Source organism: Macaca nemestrina, chromosome 13 (genome assembly GCF_043159975.1).
Source record: "Macaca nemestrina isolate mMacNem1 chromosome 13, mMacNem.hap1, whole genome shotgun sequence".
NCBI lineage: Eukaryota > Metazoa > Chordata > Mammalia > Primates > Cercopithecidae > Macaca > Macaca nemestrina.
Genome location: NC_092137.1, coordinates 112,929,495 through 112,953,921, shown reverse-complemented (window position 1 = coordinate 112,953,921; position 24,427 = coordinate 112,929,495). Strand labels below are relative to the sequence as shown.

Genomic DNA, 24,427 nt, shown 5'->3' with positions numbered 1-24,427 from the left:
TAGAAAACTCAGTAAATCCTAGTTAAATGAAGCAGAGATGGGTAGAACATGGCCCCACCTCACATGTATGAAGTAAGTGTTCATTATGATTGTAGTTGCCATTCTTAAGTCTCTCTTAATGCTGGCACATTGGGCCTCAGGGCTTTTGTTTACAAGCTCCTCAATGAAGTATCACCCCAGGCTATTGAAGCAGCAGCTGGGCTAAGGTGGTAGCAAGGCCCACACCTAGATGATGCGAAACCTTGCCCTCTAAAGCACTTTGTACTCATGTTTCTCCTGAGCATCAGAAGTATCTTTTGAGGGAAGTGGTGGTGTCCCATTTTACAGAAGAGCTGAAATCCAAGGGGAACATACAGGAGGTTCAGCTAAGCTTGAATCTCAGACCCTTAACTCCTTTCTTCTGTAATATTTGGTTCAGCTTGATCCACGTGACCTCTTTGGAAATAACTGCGACCATTTTTTAACGTTGTGGGGACACTGGCTACTGTCGGTAGTGTGTAACCCAGCAAGATACAATTAATAGGATTATCTTTAGAAAGAAAATAGGGTCCTAGAGTAGGATTCCTCGAATTTTAGGGGTTAGTGAAAACTGTTGAGCTGAGATAGTTTTCATACCTATCCCTATTTGTTTTTAAATCCATTCCCACCTAAGACTTGAAAAAGCAGCTTAGCTCATGAGGTTCTGAGAGCTGTTTTTCCAGCATCACTTGGGGGTCTTGCTAAGCTGGGTTTTAGAGTAGTCACATGACGTACAAGATGTGATCTGGCTATATAATATCAAATTTTTAGCCCTTCTCTCTTTGGGGTAGACCTGAGTAATAAACTTAACTAGCTGTAGTAATGAAGCCAAAAATTAGGTTTCCTTGAACTGCTAAGCTAGAGAGAAAAACATGCATTGTTCTTTGAATCAGACTTCTGTGATGGTCTTGCCTAGACTAAATCAGAATACCATCTCTGACTTAAAATTTCAGTAGTCAATTAGTTGGAATGCATTGTTTTTCAGACTTTCTTCTGTTGAGGCTTTTTCATATTGGAAATTTGTCAGTTTGTATGTCTAATTTTATTGTAGAATAATGGTTCATCTGCGGTCTCTTTCTGTTTGAATCCTTCCTGCACCATAGCAAATTACTCTTAACTGAAAATACCACATGGTCCTGTTGGATTTTAAGAAACAGCGTCCAAGGGATGCAACCTCAACTCTTGGCCAACAAGACCCTCCAGATGGGCTTCCAGCCAGCCTTTCCAACCCGTGTTGGCAAAGAGAGAAAAAACCGAAGCCTGTGAGGATGCAGGGTGATGGGGCACTCTTCCTTCCCACTTGTTTTGGGGTCTCTGAGGGCAGCAGCCCAGCCCGGCTATGTAAATGAAGGAGCCATTGTTGTATTAGTGCATTGCCACAACTCAGTTTCAGAACAAGAAACTGAAGGGGTGCCTCCTTCATTGAGGAAACTGGGCTGCTAGGTCGGTGACCGCTACAGAGCTGACCTGTCTTTTCTTTCTTTCTTTCTTTCTTTTTTTTTTTTTTCCTTTTTTTTGAGACGGAGTCTCGCTCTGTTGCCCAGGCTGGAGTGCAGTGGCGCGATCTCGGCTCACTGCAAGCTCCACCTCCCGGGTGCTAGCGATTCTCCTGCCTCAACCTCCCAAGTAGCTGGGACTACAGGAGCGTGCCACCACCCGCGGCTAATTTTTTTGTATTAGAGACAGGTTTCACCGTGTTAGCCAGGATGGTCTCCATCTCCTGACCTCGTGATCCGCCTACCTCGGGCTCCCAAAGTGCTGGGATTACAGGCGTGAGCCACCGCGCCGGCCGGAGCTGAGCTTTCTAAGGGTCTTGGGAAGTGTGGCTTCCAGTGCTCCTGGAGTTCCAGAAGCGGAAGTGTTCAGGGATTGGTTAACCTTTAGCTACTGAGTTGTGATTACTCCAATGGGGCTGTCATTGATTGGCTGTCCCTCTGAAGCAGGCTCACTGCAGTGAGGCAGTTGTTGATTGGCTGGCCGTCTGGTGTGGCTTAGTTGATTGACAGATTTCACTGGCGTGAAGTGGTCGTTTATCGGCTGGCCCTCTGATATGAGGTGGTTGTTGATTGGTGGGCGTCGATTGCCTGGTCTTCAGAAGCAGGTTTGGTTTTGTTTTGGTTTAATTTGGTTTGGTTTTTTTTTAATTGATGGGGGTGGTTATCGACCCATTAAAATAGGGTTAAACCCATTGCTATGGCCAACCAATAGGCAGTCATTTCCTAGTTGTATGGCAACTTTTAATTTTCACGTGTCCTAGAATCTTAGAATTCTTGAGTTGGAATAAGCCTATCAAAATGCAGCCCACGCGTCGGACGGTTGGGCGGGTCGGGGAGGGGGCGGTCCACAGGCTTGGGCTCAAATCCTGACTGCCATTAAACAAGGCCCTCAATCTCTGTGACACAGTCTCCTGAAGGAGGACACCTCCCTGAAAGGTGGGTTTTCCCAAGATGAAACGCCTTGGCTTGTGGCAGGTGCGTATCACTGCTCAACTTTTACTTCCCATTGCATTTCGCGGAGCTCAGGGTTGCGGCCCAGGAGAGGCTCTGTGGGGCATTGTTTGTGGCTCGGTTCTCTCACTTGGTCTTTCCCATCTAAGACTCAGAAGAATTACATGGGAAGATGTAAAACTCCTTGGATGCTCAGGCCTCTTTCATAAAGATACTAATATAATTGGCTTGCAGTAGGGCTCAGGCAGTGGAATTTTTTATTTTATTTTATTTATTTTTTTTTTTTTTGAGACGGAGTCTCGCTCTGTGGCCCAGGCTGGAGTGCAGTGGCCGGATCTCAGCTCACAGGCAGTGGAATTTTTAAAGCTTCTGTGTGATATTTGGTGTGCATGAAAATAGATCCTGCCCAGCCAGCTCCTTACTTAACTGCCCTTCATGCAGTAGGAAATATTAATAAACAACTTTGATTGGCGAGATCTTGACTGGTCTTAAGCAATGGGCTGCTCTTGTTAAAACCTTGTGGAAATTGTGTAATTAAGAAAGAGATGTGGGGCCGGGCGCGGTGACTCACGCCTATAATCCCAGCACTTTGGGAGGCAGAGATGGGCGGATCACGAGGTCAGGAGATCGAGACCATCTTGGCTAACACGGTGAAACCCCGTCTCTACTAAAAACAAAAGAATTAGCCGGATGCGGTAGCGGGCGCCTGTAGTCCCAGCTACTCGGGAGGCTGAGGCAGGAGAATGGCGTAAACCCGGGAGGCGGAGCTTGCAGTGAGCCGAGATTGCACCACTGCACTCCAGCCTGGCCAACAGAGCAAGACTCCCCGTCTCAAAAAAAAAAAAAAAAAAAGAAAGAAATGTGATATTCAGATGGAGTATTCTCTGAATATTCCATTCCTGTTACTGCTATTGCTCTTCTTGTTGTTACTTAGAAAATCTGCCTTTATGACTTTCAAAAGTCTAATCTGACTTAAAGCTCAGGTTAGTGAGTTCCACATGGTATGCACTTGAGATTTTCTGAAATTGGATAACAAAATTGTCTCCAGTTCTGATAGGAGCTTTATGTAAACTTTATCCTCTTGAATATTGTATACATTATGCAGAGGCTTTCCTCCTTCCCAAAAGGTTTGTTATCTTTAAATTTGGAAGTTAATTCATGAAAGAAACATGTATTATTTATAAAACGTTGTTAGCATCTAGTAGAAAACACTTATTTAAAAAATGGTATTTATGCTTCCCTGGAGTCAATATGCCTAGGACCCCTGTAATCCTAAAGTCATCCCTATAAAATAATGAGAACTTCTGTCAGGGAGGAAGGGGATTTTAGTCCAGAGTCTTTTCACCATTCATTTCTCCCTAATTTGGAGAAATGTCTAGTTAGTTTAAGGACTGAATATTGAATTTTTCTGCTTAAAGACTGCTGGTGCATCTTCTACCTAAGAAGTACAGAGTTGCTAAAATAATTGATTATTTTATTTTCATACTTTTGCTATTTATTACTTACAAAATTGACTTCTCTAGATAAATAATATACACATTTATTATTTTGATAAACTTTTCATATGTTATGTTCACTTTTGATGTTCCACATTTTATAGATTTTAACACATGTATAATGACAGGTGTCCGCCATTATAGTATTGAACAGAGTAGTTTCACAACCCTAAAAATCCTGTGCTTCACCCTTGCATCCCTCCCTTCCCTCTTGCCCCAGGCAAGGGCTCATTTTCTTACTCTCTCCATAGATTTGTCTTTTCCAGAATGTCATACCGTTTTAAAGATAAAAGTTATTCATGACAAGAACAGTAAGGCAGACTTTATTCAGAGGGACTACTACAGTAGGGTTTTGCGTCAAGAGAGAGATTGGGTTTGACTCCTAATATTAATACAACAAGAAAGAGTGGGCATTTATAGGCAAGGAGCAAAATAAGGGAGTTGGCTGATGGAAAATTACTAAGAGGAAACATCAGGGTGGAGGGTGAGGATTCTGGTTAAACTGACCGAACAGGATTCTTCTGAAGGCAGGACAGAGTGATCAGCTGTCACTTGGGGGATGGTAGAGGATGAGGAAGCAGATCAGATGTTGAGGGTGGAGGATTCCAGCTAGAGCAGCTTAGCAGGAGACTCTTGCAAAAATTAGGCAATGCAGAGATGGATGCGGAAGTACAAAAGTCAAGGCCTAATAGGAAGAACATTCAAAGGAGTCTGGCTGAAGTTTGGTTAAGGATAAACTGTCAGAATCACACCGTCTGTGCCTTTTCAGATTGGCTTCTTTCACCTAACAATATGCCTTTAAGATTCCTCCATGTCTTTTCATGGCTTGATAGCTCATTTCTTTTTGGTACCGAATAATATTTCATTGTCCGAATGTACCACAGTTTATCATTCACCTACTAAAGGACATTTTGCTTGCTTCCAAGTTTGAACAATTATGAATAAAGCTGCTACCGACGTCCCTGCGCAGGTTTTTGTGTGAATGAAAGTTTTGGGGAAGAATTTTATATTTATAAAAAAGTTTCCAACATAGTACAGAACATTCCCATGTACCCTTTGCCTGGTTTCTCATTGTATTAACATCTTAGGTAAGTACAGTAACATCTTACTGGTGTGTTGTCCAAACTAAGAGATTGACAATTATTTATTATTTTTATTATTATTAGACTTTATTTTTATTTCACTAGTACTTCCACTAATTTTCTTTTACGGTTTCATGATCCAATCCAGGATACCACCTTGTATTAGTAAAATGTTAATTTTAATTTATAGGAGTAATTTGGTTATGTTGCATTTATTAAATATGTTGATAAGACACAGCATATCCTGAGAAAATGAGTGTAAACCTAACAGTTATCAGGAGGCAGTGTTACTTAATGAAATGGACTCATTTAATCATAATGTTATTTAGAATTTTTTTCAAGTTTGTTTTTGTTAGAGGGTCAGATTTCCCCATGTGCAGCAAACAGTGACATAGGATTTGTTTTATACGGTTGCTGTTTCTAAACCAAATACTGAAGCTTGTTGAAAGAAGGTCATTTTAAAGTCGAGCATTTCAAGACCCAGGAGAAAATGGGTTGCGGAGTTGTAATAAAAGCTGTCAGTGCCTAATTTTTCAAGTTGGTGCAAAGGATGAAGTGTCCGGGTAGTTCTCTAATGAGCATCTCCAAATGTTTTGCTGGCAGAAGGACTCCATGAAAATGACAGAAGAAGTTATTGTGATAGCCAAGTGGGACTACACCGCCCAGCAGGACCAGGAGCTGGACATCAAGAAGAACGAGCGGCTGTGGTTGCTGGACGACTCCAAGACGTGGTGGCGGGTGAGGAACGCCGCCAACAGGACGGGCTATGTGCCGTCCAACTACGTGGAGCGGAAGAACAGCCTGAAGAAGGGCTCCCTGGTGAAGAACCTGAAGGACACACTAGGTGAGTGTTCCACCCTTTGGAGAGAGGAAGCCTTGTGCATTTCAAGGGACACCGTTCATCTTTCTAGTTAGTTTTCTTTTTCAAAAAAAAAAAGTCTGTTTTAAATGTTAACATCTTCGTAGATGTCTTTTTTAAAAATCTGAGAATTAAGAGATGAAAATGGAGAAAGAGGATGTTTGTCATTTCCTGGAGATTCTGGAGTTTGGGGTCTTGTGTATGGAGACCCTTCTGTGTGCCTGCGACCCCTGCACAGGTATCTCCTTGTATCAAAACTTTAGAGGACCCTGACTTGGAACTCTCACCTCTAAGTCTACCCAGCTCTGCCAGTGTCGTGACATGAAGTTCTTTCTCTCTTATAAAATCCTGTCCGTTTGGCCTACAACCCTAGAGCAGGGGACAGCCAAAGCACTTTTTCCCACTCTGAAATGGATGCTACGTCACGCCACAGTCCCGGGTGCTGTTAGCTAAGAGGCCAGCTGTGTGACATCAGAGGCCGCTCCAGGGTGGGGGCCCAGTTTAGCCATACTGTTGTCCGTTGTCCGGCTCTCTCCCCATGTGCCTCTTGTTCTCCCAGGTGTCAGGATATGGGCAGGGCCCTCCTGGAGTTACACAAAGTTAACGGTGTCCAGTCTTGCCTTTGCATGTGCATGCACATGGGACTGACTGACAGTAGTTACTGCCTCAGATTACCTGAGAAAACAATTGCGAGGACTTTTTTGAAGAATGACTCATCTGACATTTAAAACATTGTTGTTACCTTCTTATGAGTAGAATGTTTTCTGTATCCAGGACAGCAGGTTATCACTTAAGGGCTGGCTATTGAAATGAGTTAATATTATCACCTGTGTCACATTTACTTGGGGTTTTAAAAAATTTTCTAGCGAGGATTTGTTTTCTTTTGGGGAACGGAGAATGAGGAATACGTGGGAAAACTGAAAGTAAAATTATACACCAAACGTGGTGGCTGTTGCAAAGTGTTCATCTTTCCTTTTCTGCCATCTTGAAAAGTCTAAACTCCCTCTGCAAAAACCATTGAAAGCCTTCGTGTATTAGGTAGTACTGTTGTGTAGGGATTAGGTTATTACCATGATTTGGAGAGACAAGTGAGACACAGAACTTTGTATGAATCATACCAGCTCACCGGGAATCATAGATTCTCAGCCTGATGGAGAAATTTCATTTTTCATTAGTAATATGATCCTCCACTGAGCTGCCTCCCTTTCATCTGTTTTCCCCCCCACATAAGCATGCCACTTGAAAGAAACAGTTTTATGCGTATAACTCTTGATTAACTGTGGTTACCAAAAAAGAGGGTGGCATGAATAGAGAAAAACTTGAAGATTGCCCTGAGCTTTATTTTTCCAATGTCTGCCTTTCACCAAAGTACCTTCTTTTTAGTGATGCTAAACATTGTTATACTGTTGACTTGTCGTGTCTTCTGTGTGTGTGTGTGTGTGTGTGTGTGCGCGCGCACAAGATTTCAGTAAAGCATGAAATGCTCAGAGACTGGTAGGAAGTAGAACAAGGCCAGGCGCGTTCTCTGGGTGACCTGGAAATTCCCTTGAAAACCTTGTCATTTTTCTTCCTCAGTGTTTTAGAAGGAGAAAAGACAAAGCCACAAATTAAAACTATGAACCACATCTTCCATCCAGCATGCTTAGTTTTTTCGGGAGCTGTGATCGGTTCAACCAATGCCTGTACTCCCAGGCTCTCAGACTGAGCCAGCCGCCCATCCTGGAGCCGGTGCTGGGCCCGCGCCCGTCCCCGACAGATGGCCATCCAGCCCTGCTGGAGCTCAGCGACGATGCTCAGCGACGGCTCGAGTAGGCCAATCCCATTTTTGGAGAAAACAGATTGTTAGAAAGCTCTTCCTTAAATAGAGTCAGATTTTTACATTTCTTTAACTTCCTTCCTTTGGCTCTCATTTTGCCCTCTAGGCCTGTGCTGAGGAGGTCAGATGCTGTTCTGTAGCGTGTCAGCTCTCTCATAGGCTTGGTCTCAGTTCAGGCAGGCAGTTCTTGGGAAACAATCCTGTTAAGCATTAGGTATTGTAAAAATACAGATAAAATGATGTTCTGAACTCGTGTATTGAGTATAGCAGTTGATCTTCATAGCCAAAAGGCCCTTGGGGATCAGTATCCCCGTCATGAGGGAGAAATGTCCCCCATTTCTCCCTTTTTTTGTTGTTGTTTTGATCTCTTTATCATGCTCACCTAGAAGTTTTTGTTGGACAAAGGGATCTTGTTATATCAGCATGAGTTTTCCCTTGCCCTATTGAGCTGCATCCAATAGAAGAGGAGGCACCCCCTGACTAGGTCTCACCATCATGCAGTAACTTCTGTGCACTTCTGTGCAAAGCTTGTAGATGTGGCATTGCCAAGAAGGAAAGTGAGAAAGCTTTCCGTAGCCCCTCCTGCCTCTCAGTTGTTTTTTTGTTTGTGTGTGTTTTGTTTTTTGTTTTTTGCTAAAAAGATAGGAGCGAAAGTGTTCATGGCTTCCTATTATTGTTGGTGATGATAACTAAATAGGTAAACCATCAGAATGACAGTATGACTTCAAGCCAATTATGCAGCCAGCAGAAATTATCCCTGCTGTGTATTAGGAGTGAATAAACAGCATCAAAAGCACACCACATGTATACTGACCACGGTTTGTTTTTGTTTTTATTTGTGTTTTTTGAGACAGGGCCCCACTCCGTTGCCTAGGCTGGAGTGCAGTGGCACAATCCCTGCTTACTGCAGTATTGACCTCAGGTGATCCTCTCGAGTGTCTGGGACTATAGGCATGCACCGCCACACCCAGCTATTTTGTGTTTTTTGTAGAGACAGGATGTTGCCATGTTGCACAGACTGATCTTTAACTCCTGGGATCAATCTAGTAACTACTCATGGCATCACCCACATTTGCCATTTTTACTGCTTTGGGAATCCACCTAATTCATAAATCCATGGTAAGATTCCTCCCTGCTTTGGAATAAAATGGCACCGGCCTCCCCAGCAAAGCCACAGTGTTGTGCGTTGCATCTCCAACTGTAGATTAGCCTAACTCTGTGTGGCTCTCTCCTGCTTTCTTGTACTCATTTGCTGTTCTGAAGTTGGTAATAAACTTAATTTTGTCACATACAGTACTTTGTAAGGGTAACTTGAGGAAAGACATAAGTACTTTTGACAAAAAGCTCTCTCATGAGAGTATTTACCTTTTTTCTCTGCAATAATTTAAAATTGAATAAAGCAACCTGAGCTCTTATTTTCACATGGGCAAAACATTTGTGTGCTGGATCTCCTCTCATATTCAGCTTATGATCATGAATAGTCAGAACTTTGCCACAGATAACAGGGAGCGATGATCAAGCACTGTTTCTGCTGGCAGAATCCAGTCGATGTTTTTGAAACGCTCAGACTGCACAGCTCTGAGCTCAGCGGAGAGTGGTTCTGGGCTGAGGTCTGGCCTTGATACTGCAACTCCACTTAGAAAATCGTGCAGGCGAGGTGTTGTAAAAGCACTATGCTACATCTTTTGAGATGGGGAAGCTGCTCCCAGGGAGGTATTTTTCAAAGATTTTCCCTCAAGCTACTGAAGAGCAGTTTTTCATTACTACTTTATCACACCAGCTGGAGCCCTGCAAGGCCCCAAAGGTTAATTCTCTTTTCAGTGGTTAACATAGGCTTAAGGGCTGACTCACATTACCCAAAAAGTTATGGTTCCATTTACAACCTGATCATATCCTCAGGAGGGTTTGTTCACAGGCCCACCTGCCCATGGCTCACCCTGCCACCCTACCCACCTGGAACTTCTGCACCCAGCGTGACCTGCCCCAGGGCTTACTCGTCAGCATTCCTGCCAGCGGGACCACACCTAGGCCTAGGGTGGTTAGAAACTTGCCGTGATCAGCTCCAGAACTCGTACCTCTGTGATCCAACCCAGAGCTGGGAGCACAGAGGCTACTGAGAGGGCTCCCTAATGCTAACTGTGAAATAGCCTTTGCACTGGTTTGAGCTGATGCTTTTGGATGGGGACAGGGTGGCTGGCACCCATGGGTGAAATAGACAGGGTTCTAAGAGGCATATCCATGCTAGGATCAACTTTGGAATTGAACTGATCAAAGTCACAAAGGAGTACAGCTGTAGGATTGTTACATAAGATCCAAAAGCAGTGAAAAGCAACACTTGGTGTTACAGTTAAGATTACAATACTCTGGAGGGAGGAAGGCAGAGCCTCAGTAAAGGTACAAGGGCTTCTGTCTTGGTGATCTTGTTTCCTGGGGTCTGTGGGGCAGGCTTATGGGCACACCTGCCTTGTAGGAGTTTGCAAAGCCGACTGCTTATTTCTCTTGGTATTGTACTTTCGTTTTTAAGAAATTTATTTTAGAAAAATATCAGTTCAAAACAACGATCAGGGCCGGGCATGATGGCTTATGCCTGTAATCCCAGTGCTTTGGGAGGCTGAGATAGAAGGATCAGTGGAGGCCAGGAATTCGAGACCAGCCTGGGGAACACAGCAAGACTTCGTCTCTACAAAAAACTTTTTTTAAAAAAATAGCAGAGCGCAGTGGCATGTACCTGTGGTCCCACCTACTCAAGAGGCTGAGTTGGGAGGACTGCGTGAGTCCAGAAGTTGGAGGCCGCAGTGAGCAGTGATTGCAACACTGCACTCCAGCCTGGGCCACAGAGTGAGACCTGTCTCAAAAAATGAACCATAAAAAAACAAAAACAACCATCAGAACAAAATGTCAGAACTTTTAGAGTTTCTGCATCCACTGGGGGACCCTACCCACCAAGTGTCAGCCTCCATCCCAGAGGTCAGGATGGACAGAGCCCCTGCTCTGGCAGAGTGTGTGTTCCACACAGGCTCAGGGACCCGCGAAGCTGTGAGCGTCTCAGAATGAGGAGGGGTGTCATATTGCTGGAGGGACGTTCACAGGGGTGCATGGAGGATGATGCACCCCTGTGAACCAGCCTCCCTGGGCTGTGCACAGGACTCAAGCGTCTCCACTGGGTGATCACAAACAGTTAAAGATTTGAGCAGGGGCATCCCATGTTCCTCTGCAGAGCTGGGGAGGAATTGGGGATGAAGAAACGTGGAAAGCCCAGAGAGAAGTACACACTGGTCCATAGAGAGCCGTGGAAGCCCGCGGCGCTGTAACGGAGATGGAGAAGTGTAGATCCCTGCCCTGCCGGCCTGTGCATTTACCAGGATTGCCTCTCATGCCTGGATGAACCATTCCTTGCCACTGCAACTTGTGGGGCACAGCAGATGGGGAATTTTCTCTCCACCTCTGCCAAGTTTCCACTCACTGAAGCCGTGGATGGAGCCCCAAGGGCACTATTGCTACAGTGGAGGAACCCAAGGGTTGTGGATCCCAAAAGAAGGGACTTGGGGCAGGTGGCTTAGGAGAGTCAAACCTGGTGTGGAAACCCTCCGGGCAGCAGTGAAGGTAACGATGTTTACGGAAAACTGTCAACCATTTTCTAAATTGTGTTCTTGTGAAAGTAAAGTATAGGTATGCCTTTGCTAGGGAGAAGAGAGCAATTTGAATTGCATTCTTCAGTTACTTTTTACAGCTTTATGGAGTCTGATTTTAGATTTTAAGTGGACTAACAAATTGCTCATTATGTAAAAAATTAATATCTGCCTGGTTTTAACAATAGATGCCCTTACAACATTTTTAAAGCATTAAGATCACGCACGATCTTTAAAGGCACCATATTCAGACGTCACATGTCTTGTGAAAAGAAGTCTGGCTCGTGCACCAGGTTCTGACCACCTCTCTATGGGGAAGGATGCCCACATTAGGTGCTGTGTGCTGGATGCAGGAGCCAAGTCGCTTTCCTTCTGGTATAGCTACCTGCTGAAAGTGATAGTGGCTGTTGGTGCCATTGAGGTTTCTCTCTCTCTCTTTTTTTTTTTTTTTTTTTGTTTTTGAGACGGAGTCATGCTCTGTCACCTAGGCTGGAGTGCAGTGGCACGATCTTGGCTCACTGCAACCTCCACCTCCCAGGTTCAAGCAATTCTCCTGCTTCAGCCTCCCGAGTAGCTGGGACTACAGGTGTGTACCACCACACCCGGCTAACTTTTTGTATTTTTAGTAGAGATGGGGTTTTACCATGTTGGCCAGGCTGGTGTCGAACTCCTGACCTCAAATAATCCACCTCCCTCGGCCTCCCAAAGTCCTGGGATTACAGGCATGAGCCACCGCACCCAGCCAGTTTCTCTCATGTTAAAGCATACCAAGTCTTACCACAGGAATCATGCTCAACAGTTTATCTTAAGATCAGACTGACCTGGAATTCTTTCCTCCCCGCCCACCCACTCCCCTCTTTCCTTTCTTCCACCTGTGTAATGGCTACAAGAAGTAGCAGGTGGGGATCAGGGTATCGGACTGTAAACTGGAACCAGAGAAGGCAGCTCTGCCCAGGGTAGCTAAAGGCCCTTTAGTTAGGGTTAGTCTGCATAAATACATGTAATGAGAGCAGCAACCACTTGTGATTTGTACCGCACTTTGCAATTTACCAAGCGACTTACACTTACATGCATTTTTTTTTATATCAGTAGTAAAGAGTCTAGAATTATGTCTAGGAAGAATTAGAGGTCTTCAGACTAGTGGGAAGGGGGTGGGTCTTGAGCCTGTGCTTCATGCTAAGCATGCTGATTTTACTTAGATTAAAGACCCAGGTTAGCAGAGTAGTCAAGCAAGTTGCTTTTAGTTACATAGTACATACATTTATGAACATATCAGTTCGTATGAAAATATGTAATAGTACCCCAGGCCAGCCTCAGTAGTGTTACTAATCACAGATGAAAAAATTAAGCCTGAGAACACAGCAGTCACAGGTACGAGACCCAGAGAGGACCTCAGATCTAATCTGAATATTTTTCCTATACCAAATTGACTATCTGGATTTAGTGGTAGGCCGCTTTGTACATTTGGGGGGACTCTGTCCCAGAGTCAGAATTATACCAACTTCTTTGTTTTAGAAATGAGAAACCTCGGGACTAACTAACAAGCCTTGAAGGGGTTCAAGGGTTAGATGTTAATCATGTATTGATATAAATTAACTGATTTTGATGAATGCCCTTATTTGTGGAAATACACATAAAGTATTTGGGTAATGGAACATCGTCTTGGCAGCTTAGTCTCAAATGGCTTGGGGAAAATAATGGTTTTTTGCACCATTTTTGTAATTTCCCTGTGCTCTAAAACCAGTAGACATATCAGCAGTGGTTTAGAAACTACCATAGGCCGTAAAGCTAGCTGGTAGTCCGGAGACTTGGGCTCCCCTGCTGTGCCTGGACAGTGCCCTAAGTTCAGCATAAGCCTTTAAGAGGCCAGAAAGTGTCATGGAGTATCTGCTACAGTTGGACCTAGACCATGAGAATAACACCAGATGTCAACGTGCCCAGCTGATGCTTCACAGAATGGTTCTAACAGTACCTGATTCAGAACTTTCTCTAATTATTCATCAGGCTTCTCTCCATATCCCCAGCGTGCAAGTGAAAACCATCTCTGCTTCTTGCTGGGTCACCCCAGGCTGTTTTGAGCTCCTAGGTTCACAGCCTCTGTGATTGCTGGGAAATCGGAAATTCTCATTTCGGCATTATAGGATTGTAGGGTCTGTCATCATGATTATAAATACTCTCACAGGTCTCAACAAGGACAGAGCTGTTCACCTCTGAAATGACATGTGGGTAACAAACACAACAGTCTGGTTCTCGTGGAAGCCGAGTCTAAGCTTCAGTCATCCCTTTCTCTATCCCTGGGAAATCCCGTCTGAGCCACTGCATTCTCTGCTGTGAGTGACCTTTGAGAACAGTAACCAAAGCCTTTGAAATAGGGATGCAGGCATGATGCAGCAACCACCGCAGTATAATAGGGTATGTTCTGATCAGAAGGGGGAGCCTGGTCAGATGTTATTTCATGTGGTTGGGATGTGAAGGAAGGATAAGGTTTAGTCCCTGACTTTCTGAAGCTTGTATTTGTAATCTAATTGGGAAAATAATACTGGCACAAGATGGACAGTCCTCATTCAAACAATAGCACTGTCCCTTCCTGTCCCATGGGAAACTAGGGCTGAGTTGTGCAGCTCGGGCACCTGTGCTTTCAGAGAGCACGTAGCATCGCGGGCAGCAGGGAGGACTCTGGAGTCTTCCATCACCTGCATTGAAATCCAGGCTTCGCCACCTACTACTGTTAATCATTGAGTGACTTTGAACAAGCCGTTGAATCTTCTGAGCCTCAGTTGCGTCGTCTGTATAACAGGATACGTGACTGCTTGTCTCATAAAGTTTTTGAGAGCTGAAGGAAGTCATTCATGTGAAGGATACTCTGAGCTGGGTTGAGACTTGGCGAGGGGATGTGGAGTCTCATTTGAGGGGATGGAGAATGCAAGTGAGGATGGGTCGACAGAAACCCACAGGTGTGGGAAGGCCTCGGCGAGCCAGCCAGACTGGGGTGAGCAAGAGGGCTGGGGCAGCCTCGCGGGTGGGGCATGCCATACTGGAAAGGCCCTGGGTGTGAAAAGAGAACCCCCAGAGGTTTCCACAGGGCTTAAGGGGGAGATGAGTGCTGGGGTGTCCGGCAGGGGTCCTGATCCTTGTCTTCAGGACATGACTGGAAGGGCCTGAGCCTGGCAGTGGGAGGTGGGGGACAAGGCCCGAGAGTGACCCAGGGTGACATCCCAAGCCCTGACTCAGCTGTGGGGATGGAGGAGAAAAGAAAAGAGGGAGATTTGGAGGGAAAACCCCTAGGACTCTGTTGACTGGATGGAGAACACCTCGGGGAGGTGTTAGAATGACTCAAGGGTTTCCAGCCTGAAGGGCCGACAGAGTGGCTCAGAGAGCGGAGGAAGCAAGAGGAGACCAAGCCACGGCGCCCAGTGCCGTCTGAGGTTAGGGGACATCAGTAGGATGCAGAGAAGGCTGCAGATGTGAATCTCAGGCTTGGGAGACACACAGTTATCCTTATGACATACTTCCTTTATGTCCGTGAATTTTCATTTTCAGATGTGTAAAGATAATGTAATCCAGGGCCTGCCTCGGAGAGCTGGCGCTTCGGCCGGGCATTCAATCTCTTTCATGTTAAGCACTGGCCCCAGCCTCCTCTCCTCTTTTGGATTCTTCCTTGTCCCTTTCAGGCACGAGTTTGGCCCTCCAAACCCATGGGAAAGATCGGTAACCTCTAGCTCACATGTGCCTACACACACACACGGTTCCTTGCAGATGGATCACTTTAGATGCGGTTAACACCATCCAAATAATACTAGAAGGAATAACACTGGAATAACACCATCCAAAGAACACGAGTACCTTCACACTAAAAAGCAGTGAAAAGCGGTCATCAGAGCCCTCCCCAGCAGGAGGCCTCGTGGTAGCTGGTATCAGGGCCTCAGGCTTCCCCAGCCAGCGTGAGTGCTCCCAGCCCTCCCTGCTGAGGAGTATGTGACTTCGAACAGAAAGTTCATGCAGCAGAAAAGCCTATAAACCAAGTCCCCCAAACCAGTCTCACACGCGTTTTCCCAGCGAATGGGCCGTGATAATGATTTCTCTTCGAGTGCCTAAAGTGTGCTCGGTACCGTGACAGGTGCCCGCCTGTGTTTTGTTTCATCTTCACGGTGAGCCTACTAGGGAAATTGTAATAGCCGCGTTTTGCATGTGAAAAAACTGAGACTCAGAAGTTAAGTGAGGCGCCCAAAAACACACAGTGCTGCTGGGGCTGACGCTTGAGCCCAGTGTGGCCTGACTCCGCCTCTTCTGATTACTGTTCAGTCTCAGGAATTGGGGGTGCTGGCTGTTCAGTCTCAGGAATTGGGGGTGCTAATTGTGGTGGAAGGGAGAGGCATTTCCTGCTAGGCGTCAATACTGGCGACTCCCACCCACAGACTGTTCAGGTTATTTGCTGCCGTTGCACTAGCCACCAAAATGCTAAGGGAACAGCTCCCCAGCTCTCCCTGGCCCCTAGGGATTCACGTCTTTGTAACTTTTCCTGGTTCCTGAATGTTGAGGTGAGCAAGAGCCATTAATCAAAATCACTGAGAAGCTGAGTGCCATAGGAGTGTACTCCTTTTTCGTAATTGTGTTTAATTTGGGAGCAGTTTTGTCAGCACACCTGTGCCGCTGCCACAGGAGTCATCTTCGGCCATCTTTGTCATCAGTTTCTTTGTATGGCACAGTTTTCTGCAAACAGATATTCCTCAGAATCGTAATCTCTGAAATGCCTGAGTGTTATAAAACTATTAATCAGTTGTCTTCACTCTTAAAGACAGGGATATTATTATTATTATTATTTTTAATTTTGAGACAGAATTTCATTCTTGTTGCCGAGGCTGGAGTGCGATGGCACAATCTCAGCTCACCACAACCTCTGCCTACCGGGTTCAAGCAGTTCTCCTGCCTCAGCCTCTTGAGTAGCTGGGATTACAGGCATGTGCCACCTGGCTGATTTTGTATTTTTAGTAGAGACGGGGTTTCTCCATGTTGTCCAGGCTGGTCTCAAACTCCTGACCTCAGGTGATCCGCCTACCTTGGCCTCCCAAAGTGCTGGGATTACAGGCGTGAGCTGCCACGCCCAGCCGGGATATTATTTTTAAATTTTGGAAACTATAGAAAAGCATAAGGGAGAAAAGCAAATACCCTGTGATCTTGTCACTCAGAAGTAATCACGGTCAACATTGTGTGTCTTTTTCCGGTGTTAACATGTATATAATCAAGATCCTATTACACAGTCGACTTCTTGCTGTTATCAGTACTAGCTGTCACAGTGCAGTTCGTCTGTAGCGGCAGTCCCCAACCTTTATGGCACCAGGAACTGGTTTCGTGGAAGACAGTTTTTCCACGGATCGTGGCAGGAGGCCGGGGGATGGTTTCGGGATGAAGCTGTTCCACCTCACATTGTCAGCATTAGATGCTCAAAAGGAGTGCACAACTAGATCCCTCATATGCGCAGTTCACAGTAGGGTTTGCGCTCCTATCAGAGTCTAATGCTGCACCGCCTGACAGGAGGCAGAGCTCAGGTGGTCATGCTCACCAGCCGCCTGCTCACCTCATTCCTGCTGTACAGCCCATTCCTAACAGGCCACAGAGGTACTGGTCTGCGGCCCGGGGGTTGCGGACCCCTAGTCTAGAGAACATCAGGCTTTTCCCCCAGGTTACTTGGTCCTGACACAGGCTGGAAATGAGATGTACCCAGTAATTTTTGGTAGATACGCTTCCTGGGTGTTGAGTGGTTGTGATGCTCGTTGTGGCTTTTGTATCCTGTGAGTCATGTAAAAGGAGAAGCTGATTCTTTATGGTGCATTTGTCTTAGAAGTAGTTTGTTTTTCTGAGTTGCATGTTCTTCAGGAATGAGAAAATTCCTGTTAATCATCCTACATACCATTCAGACATGCTTTCTAAACTAAGCCACTCTCCAAGAAACCACGTTTTCCTTTCAGATCAGTACAAAGCCAAACTGTTCCCCTCGAAATGTTTGTATGTAACATAAGGGGAAAAAAATTAAGCTATCTTAATTCTATTTTAAATGCTCCGCTTCTCCGACAAATTGTTTATCGTCTCTTTATCACGCAAAGACAGGGACTCTGTGGGTTCTCAGAGATGCATTTAACACTTCACGTTTACTCTTCATGTCTCTGTTGTACACTTTACCATTGTATGAACGTGAATTAAATATAATGTATCAGAATTTAGAATTCATTAAAATTCTGCCTTGCGAGATTGTTCATGATAGGAAGGGCCCACATAATATGGAATCTTCGGCAGCAGTTGTGGTGCCAGACACCCCAAAATAAATGTGGGTTTGTTTTTGTGTATCATTAGCTTCCAAATATTTAGAACCAAAAATGTGAAACAAATCACAACAGATTAGTGGGAGGATATTTCGAGAGAAAATAGACACGGATTGTCTAAAAAGATTTCTAATGGAGGACAAGGCAGGAGAGACCCTGGGAAGTGAGGGTGGGGTCCGTACCCTTGGAATACTAAGGAGAGAATCAGGTGTGGAGTTTGCCATGGGGTGCATGGAATTCACAGTGCTATGTGCACTTGGCTGGGTGAGAGCCAGTCATGTTCTGGTGAAAGGCAAACATCGGGCAGAGCATTTCCCAGGAACTGGCATCTTGGTTGCGTCTTGTTAAGATGATCTCACCCTGCTTCAGCTTCCTGAAGATCACCCCTTCCTAACTAACTACTTTGAGTTACTCAGGCGGGAGTCTTGAAGTTTACGAATAAAGAAACGTGAGCCAAATACGCCAGGGAATTAGAGAACAATCTTCCTAGCATGTTTCTGTCTGCATTTACCCATACGGTGTGCTCTCTTTTTTAGGTGCTATGCATATGTCCAAAATGTTCCTTTGCTGTATTCCATTTTAGTGGCTGTTTCCTGGAAGCAGGTGTGAGGCTATGGAGAGAGCGCTCGTTTACTGGCTTGATGTGTGAAGCCGCCTGCCTGCAAGCAGGTGGGCATCTGTAGGGCTCCTGCATGGCCCATGTGCTGCCTTGGTGTAACTGATGGACCTCGGCAAGTATGGGTGGAGTTGGCTGTCTTTCTGCACATCAGCCTGCATTGACTCATGTCAGTTTTTGCCCAGAAATCTGTCCCTGTGATCAGCTCCTCCAGGCTGGTGTGGGTTTTTCTTTATAACTTCCCCTTCCGTTTGGGAATTCACAGATTTTGTGCACACACTCAGGTTGTCCTCAGTGACCCCCACAGCTGTGAGAGCCACCCAGAGGGCAACTGTTCGTGAGTGAAAGGCTGGGGTGGCCTGTGTTTCTTCCTGAAGGCAGGCCATGCTGAGGCAGCTGTTTCTGGGGAATCTTGCTTGGTTTTGTGTTTTTGTTTTTTTTAAGGAACATAGTTGTTGATTGTCTGATTGGTGAAATTTACAAGTGGGTGTTTGTAAAGTAGAGATGAATTAGTGGTAAACATGCAGTTTGTTCTAATGCTGCTAACTGAAGTTGACTAAATCTATAATGTTTAACTGGGTGTGCTAAGAAACTTCATTCAGCAATGACAAAGGTTGGCTGTGTCGCGTCCAAAAGGACCACTTGATCCCCTTGTGGTTCTCCTGTGGGTTTTCTTTATTCTTCTTCAAAGCCTACAATACACGGTTATGTTTAAAAAGTGAAGTTAATCGATAGTTTGCACTATCTGTAGAATTCTGGAAAGGTGATAGCCTGACCCAGCCCTTTTCTGTGAAAATGAAGCCGTTGAGGCCCAGGCCAGCCGAGCGACTTAGCCAGGGCTGTGGGTCTGCCTCACAGCAAAGCCAGGAGTGGGCCCCTCACAGCCCAGGTTTGGAGGCTGGAGCCCAGTTCCATCCAGTCCCTTCTCCAAAACACAGAACAGGTGGACCACACCCAGGCACTCCAGAGCACTTATGTCTCAGTAACCCTTGTTCATCCAAAGCAGCATACGATCCAGCCCCGCTGCCCACCCTTACCTGAGAAACGGGACTCCTCTCTTACCCCCTCATGAGCCCACAGTGCTTCCCCTAGCCTGTTCATAGGTGCCCTCACGTCTGAGCTGCTCCTGACCCTCAGAGCAGAAGTGAGCTGAGACTCCCCCCGCTGGAGCTTTTTAGGGAGGATAGAGGTGTGTGCACATCTTGTTGAGAAAGTGCCACACCGGATCCTGCCTGTGTCCCCAGCCATAACAGTGAACTGGTATGAGGATGACAACACACAATGGCAGCCATCACCTGGGCTCCTGCTGCGTGTCAGACACCCCGCTAAGTGTCGTCCTCAGTTATGGGGCCCTCACGACAGCCCCACGGGTACCAGCGGTGTCCTTGTGCTACAGATGAAGCCACGTAGATGCAAAGAGATGTTACAGAAAGTGCCAAAGCAAGCACGAGGAGGCGGAGAGGCTGGGCTCCAGAGTGTTCTGAGAAGCTGGCGCAAGTACAGTTTGGCTGTGCCTTTGCCAACCACGTGCCACCTGTGTATTCCCCGGTGAATGTGCTGTCTCTTTTTGTCCGTTCGTCGCGTTTCGTTTTCCTGAGCAGGTGTGGTCCTGGAGAACGGCAGGCGTACTGAACTTTTGCCAGTGGATTGACAGTTTAAGCAGTGCTCCGGAATGCCGTGTCGCATCCTTGCCACGTCTTATACACTCTTTTGCATATTCAAAAACGCTTGGGCTCATGGATCTTGTATATGTGTTGAGAGGTACTAAATATGTATTTTTAATTAAAAATTATAATGAAAAAAATTTTTTAATTCTCTTCATTGGCATCTGTGTTCCCATTTGACTTTCAGATTTGTGAGAAAATTCTATACTTTTAGAGCATTTTTTTTTCAGGTTTAAATATTCCATCATTTTGTTTGCCTGCCTGCTCACAAAGGAATGGGCTTTCTTATGACTGGAGTGGAAAGTCAGGTTCAGAGCCCTGGACACAAGGACCCGTGTGGTGGTCGGGAGGGTGGGCCCTTTGTCCCAACACCTCCCTTTCGGAGCTGGTTCCTGGTGTGCCCACCCACTGGCAAAGGGACTACCTGTGCATAGAGATGGTGGAAGACACTCAGCCCCACCTGTACGGGCTGAAGTCCATCAGTGACATTGCAGTGCCACGGGGCCGAGCAGGGGCCCTGCAGGTGCTCCCCCTGCCCTCCCGTTCAGAGAGCAGCCAGCTGGAGGCTGAGGAGGCAGGGTGGCTGCGTGGGGTTTCCCTCAGGGATGGCAACTCCCTTCTGTCGCTTGAGGCTCCTTCCTCCCTGCCATCCTGTGGCAGTCCCTTCCTGAACTTGGGGATTTTGAATGGCAGACAGCAGAGTGTTTCATTATAGGGTATGCATGCCTAGAAATAATAAAAGTCAGGCCAGGCACAGTGGCTCACACCTGTAATCCCAGCACTGTGGGAGGCCGAGGTGGGCAGATCAATTGAGGTCAGGAGTCAAGACCAGCCTGGCCAACATGATGAAACCCCATCTCCACTAAAGATATAAAAATTAGCCAGGGTGGTGGCACACACCTGTAATCCCAGCTGTTTGTGAGGCTGAGGCACAAGAGTCACTTGAACCTGGGAGGCGGAGGTTGCATCCAAGATCGCGCCACCTCACTCCAGCCTGGGTGACACGGCAAGACCCTGTCTGAAAGAAAGAAAGAAAGAGAGAAAAAGAGAGAGAGAAAGAGAGGGAGGGAGGAATGAGAAAGAGGGAGGGAGGGAGGTAGAGAGAGAGAGAGAGAGAAAGGAAGGAAAGAAGGAAGGAAAGAAAGGGAGGGGAAGGGAAAGGGAAGGAAGGAAAGGAAAGAAAGAAAAAAAGTAAATATCCTAGGTTATTCCAGTCTGGGGAAATTCGGGGTGGATCCAGAAATAGTGTACCATGGAGCCGTCAGACACAGCCCAGCGACAGCAGTGCTTTCCATCCTAGGAGCAGCATCACTGATGTACGGGTGAGTGCCCAGCACAAAGTAGGGTCCTTGTGGAAGGAAGGAGGAAGGAATAGCTGCAGAGAAAGGTCAGCGTAGTGTGTGCTTGGGAGGTCTGTTCATCGCGATCCTGGCCTGCTACTTTCACTAACACCCCTGGCAGTGTAGGTGCCTGTTGCTGCAGACACAGGCCTGGAGGGGCTGATGAGTGCATGTGACATTGCGGTGATGAGACAGTGAGTGGGGCTTATTAATTAGCAGATGTGTATTGAATGCCTGCTCCATGCCCGGATCTGAGGCCACGATGGTGACTTTGTTTGTCCTTCCCAGGGAGATAAATACAGAGAGATGAGGAGGATGGTGAGACGCGCACCAGTGAGCGCTGCCACGGCCTGTGGCAGACAGGCCTTTACACAGGCAAGGCACTCTCAGGCACTTCAACCAAGTTATTGTAGTGCTGGTTACCAATCAAGGTGCTCCGCGAGCTTTGGGATCAACCCTCATTTTACTGTGGAGGGAAGGCCAGTGCTGTTTCCCCATGGACCATGTTGCCTGCAGTCTCCTCAGGGAGATGGGGATTTGCTAAGCTTTTGAAAAAGATAATGGTTTTTGTCTCCCTCCCTCCCTTCCTTCCTTCCCTTTTTTTTTGACAGAGTCTCCCTCTGTCGCCCAGGCTGGAGTGCAATGGCACGATCTCAGCTCACTGCAACCTCCGCCACCCAGGTTCAAGCGATTCTCCTGCCTCAGCCTGCCCAGTGGCTGGGATCGTAGGCACGTGCCACCACACCCAGCTAATTTTTTTTATTTTAGTAGAGACGGGGTTTTACCCTTTTGACCAGGCTGGTCTTGAACTCCTGACCTCAAGTGATCTGCCCGCCTTGGCCTCCCAAAGTGCTGGGATTACAGGCATCAGCCACCGTCCTGGCCTGGTTTTTGTTTGATAAAGCTACATTTAAACTACTAGAGGTAAAAAGTTTCCTGGGTCAACTTCGTAGGGTCGATTAGGACCTTAGAGAGCAGGGAGGAAACTACGTGACACCTGACAACAACAGGAACCGGAAGGGACAGTTTTGGAGATGGGCTGAGATTTCATGCAAGGGAAGTTGGTGCCCAAAAGGGACATGGAAGACTAGGGAAGCTGTCAAGAGTACATTTACTGCTTTTTCTCCATGGTGGTCAGGAATTTAGAATTTCTTCTTCCTTAAACATATACAGTTCTTAATGGTGAGATTATTTTCTGCCAGCAGGACGCTCGGAAGAGAAAGGTCCGTGGACGAGTATTTTTGCTTTGCTCGATGTGTTTCTGCCAGCCTCAGCTGGAGAGCTCTATGCTCCTGCCCTGCCCAGATCCTTCTCTGCAGCTACGGGATCAGCTGACGGTGCCTACTGCTGCTTGCACGCTGTCCCCACTCCCCCCTCCGCCCCCAGGCCTGTCCTGTACCCTGTCCCCTTGCTTTCCACACTGTAGCCCTAACACCTCCTTCACATCTCTGAACGGCTCCGAGTCCTTCTGCTCACAGCCGTGGTGTAGCCTGTCTTTCTTGCCACGTGTACTTCCTGTCCTCATCTGAGCTCCTCCATGCCCTGCGGGACCGAAAGAGACATGCTCGGGGAAGTCCTCCCTGACCTCCTTCTCTTTATTGCGATTGTCACCATTGGTCATCATCTGCCACTTGGGTTTGTGTAACTGACTCTATCGCACTAGTGAGGTTTAGGAGGCTGCGTAGGTTCTTCACGCTTTCCCTGAGGCTGAGCATTCAACAACAAATGAACAAAGAACCCTTTTGAGGACTCTGAAGAAATGAAGAAAGAAGGTGCAGCCGGAGGTGGCATTTGTAGGTATTCTAGTGTGAATTCATGGCAGAGCCAAGGGACAGCGTTTCAGGAAGGATTGTAGAGCATCGTGATCTGTTAAGAGTTCTCTGAAAGTTTTTGCATCTTAAATGCCATTTGTTGCTGGGGAGGAGTCAGAAATGACATAGAGAAATCTCCGAAAAAGTAACCGAGTCCCCTTTCTCCTTCATCCGGGTACCCCTCTGTTGAGCAGTGAGTACATTCTGATGCCCTTCCTGGAAGTGGACGTTTGCAGCGCCTGTCCTCTGCCTGTCTTGGCAGGTGTGCTGTGACCCTGGGTGGGGCCAGACCAGCGGCATCTGGTGCCCTCACCTGGCTGCCAGGAAAGGTCACTGTCTTTCTAGGTGCCACACCCCCCAGTTCCATCATCTTCGGCCAGCAGTCAGTGTCATGTCTGAGTCTCCATGTGACAAAAGGAGTGGGTGTCAGCCGAAGCAGCTAGCCGATGGCATTTGTGCGTGAGTCTCTTCCGACTTAAATTGGACCTTGTCTGAAATCGTTTTGTACCCAAAAGTCCATAAGCCACTCTCAGAGTTTTCTCTGACCACTGTGCCTCAGATACTGGCCCCAGTGAATTCATGTGGGCCCACCCAAAGTCAACTCAGAGCCCCCAGAAAATCGAGGCTATGTTGTGTTGGTCTGTGGGGCTTAATGGATGTGGCCTCCCAGCATCACAGGTTTCTCATTATTACTCTTGCAGTAAATATTTTAAGTCCAGATTCTCCAGGCTTAGGAAACATGCACGCCACCCAGCTATGAATTATGTCTGCTGATCCACCGCCACCACCACCCTCACTCCCGCACCCAAACCCCTTGGTCAAAAACTATCACTGTGTGCCTTTCAGCTCACCCATATATACCACATTTTCAGATGGGAATCAACAGTTTGGCTCGTTTAAGGGGGATGGTTTGGGAGAGGAGCAGTGAGGCTGGCGGAAGGGTAGTTTTAATTTTTCAGGGCTCTTAATCGAAGTGACTGAAAGTCAACTCCAAAGTCACTGAAGGGGAACAAAAGAAAATGAAAAGTTGGCTCAGATGATGGAGAAGTATGGTTGGATCCAGGGGTGCAGCTCTTCGATGGGGCCTGTCTCTCTGAGCCTCTCCCTGCTCACGTCTGCCCTTCACTCCTTACATGAACCTCTGCAGCGTGGGCAGATGCTGCTGCAGCCCTGGCCGTGTCCTCCATGGGATGGTATTTCCCCCATGACTGTAGCAAGGGTCCCGGGAGTGCCCTGACTACACAGATATGAGTCATGGGCCTTCCCCCATGGCCAGCAAAGGCGGGGGAAGGCTCAGGGTGAGATGGGGCCCTTCTCAGAGAGGAATTTTGT

The 24,427-nt window shown here is 46.8% G+C and overlaps 1 protein-coding gene across 9 annotated transcripts in view; it reads left to right on the top strand.

The window, feature by feature from the left end:
- Positions 1 to 24,427, top strand: part of LOC105490168 (NCK adaptor protein 2) — a 278,398-nt gene that overhangs the window by 103,513 nt on the left and 150,458 nt on the right. For 4 of the 9 annotated variants that reach the window (XM_011755543.3, XM_011755539.3, XM_011755534.3 and 1 more), the window contains one exon: positions 5,647 to 5,887. In XM_011755543.3, coding sequence (XP_011753845.1) covers positions 5,656 to 5,887 — 232 coding nt within the window. In that variant the 5' untranslated portion in view covers positions 5,647 to 5,655. Of the gene's footprint in view, positions 1 to 2,343; positions 2,490 to 5,646; positions 5,888 to 24,427 lie in introns of those variants that run through there. The other 5 variants (XR_011612046.1, XM_071077172.1, XM_011755532.3 and 2 more) reach the window with 4 other exon arrangements.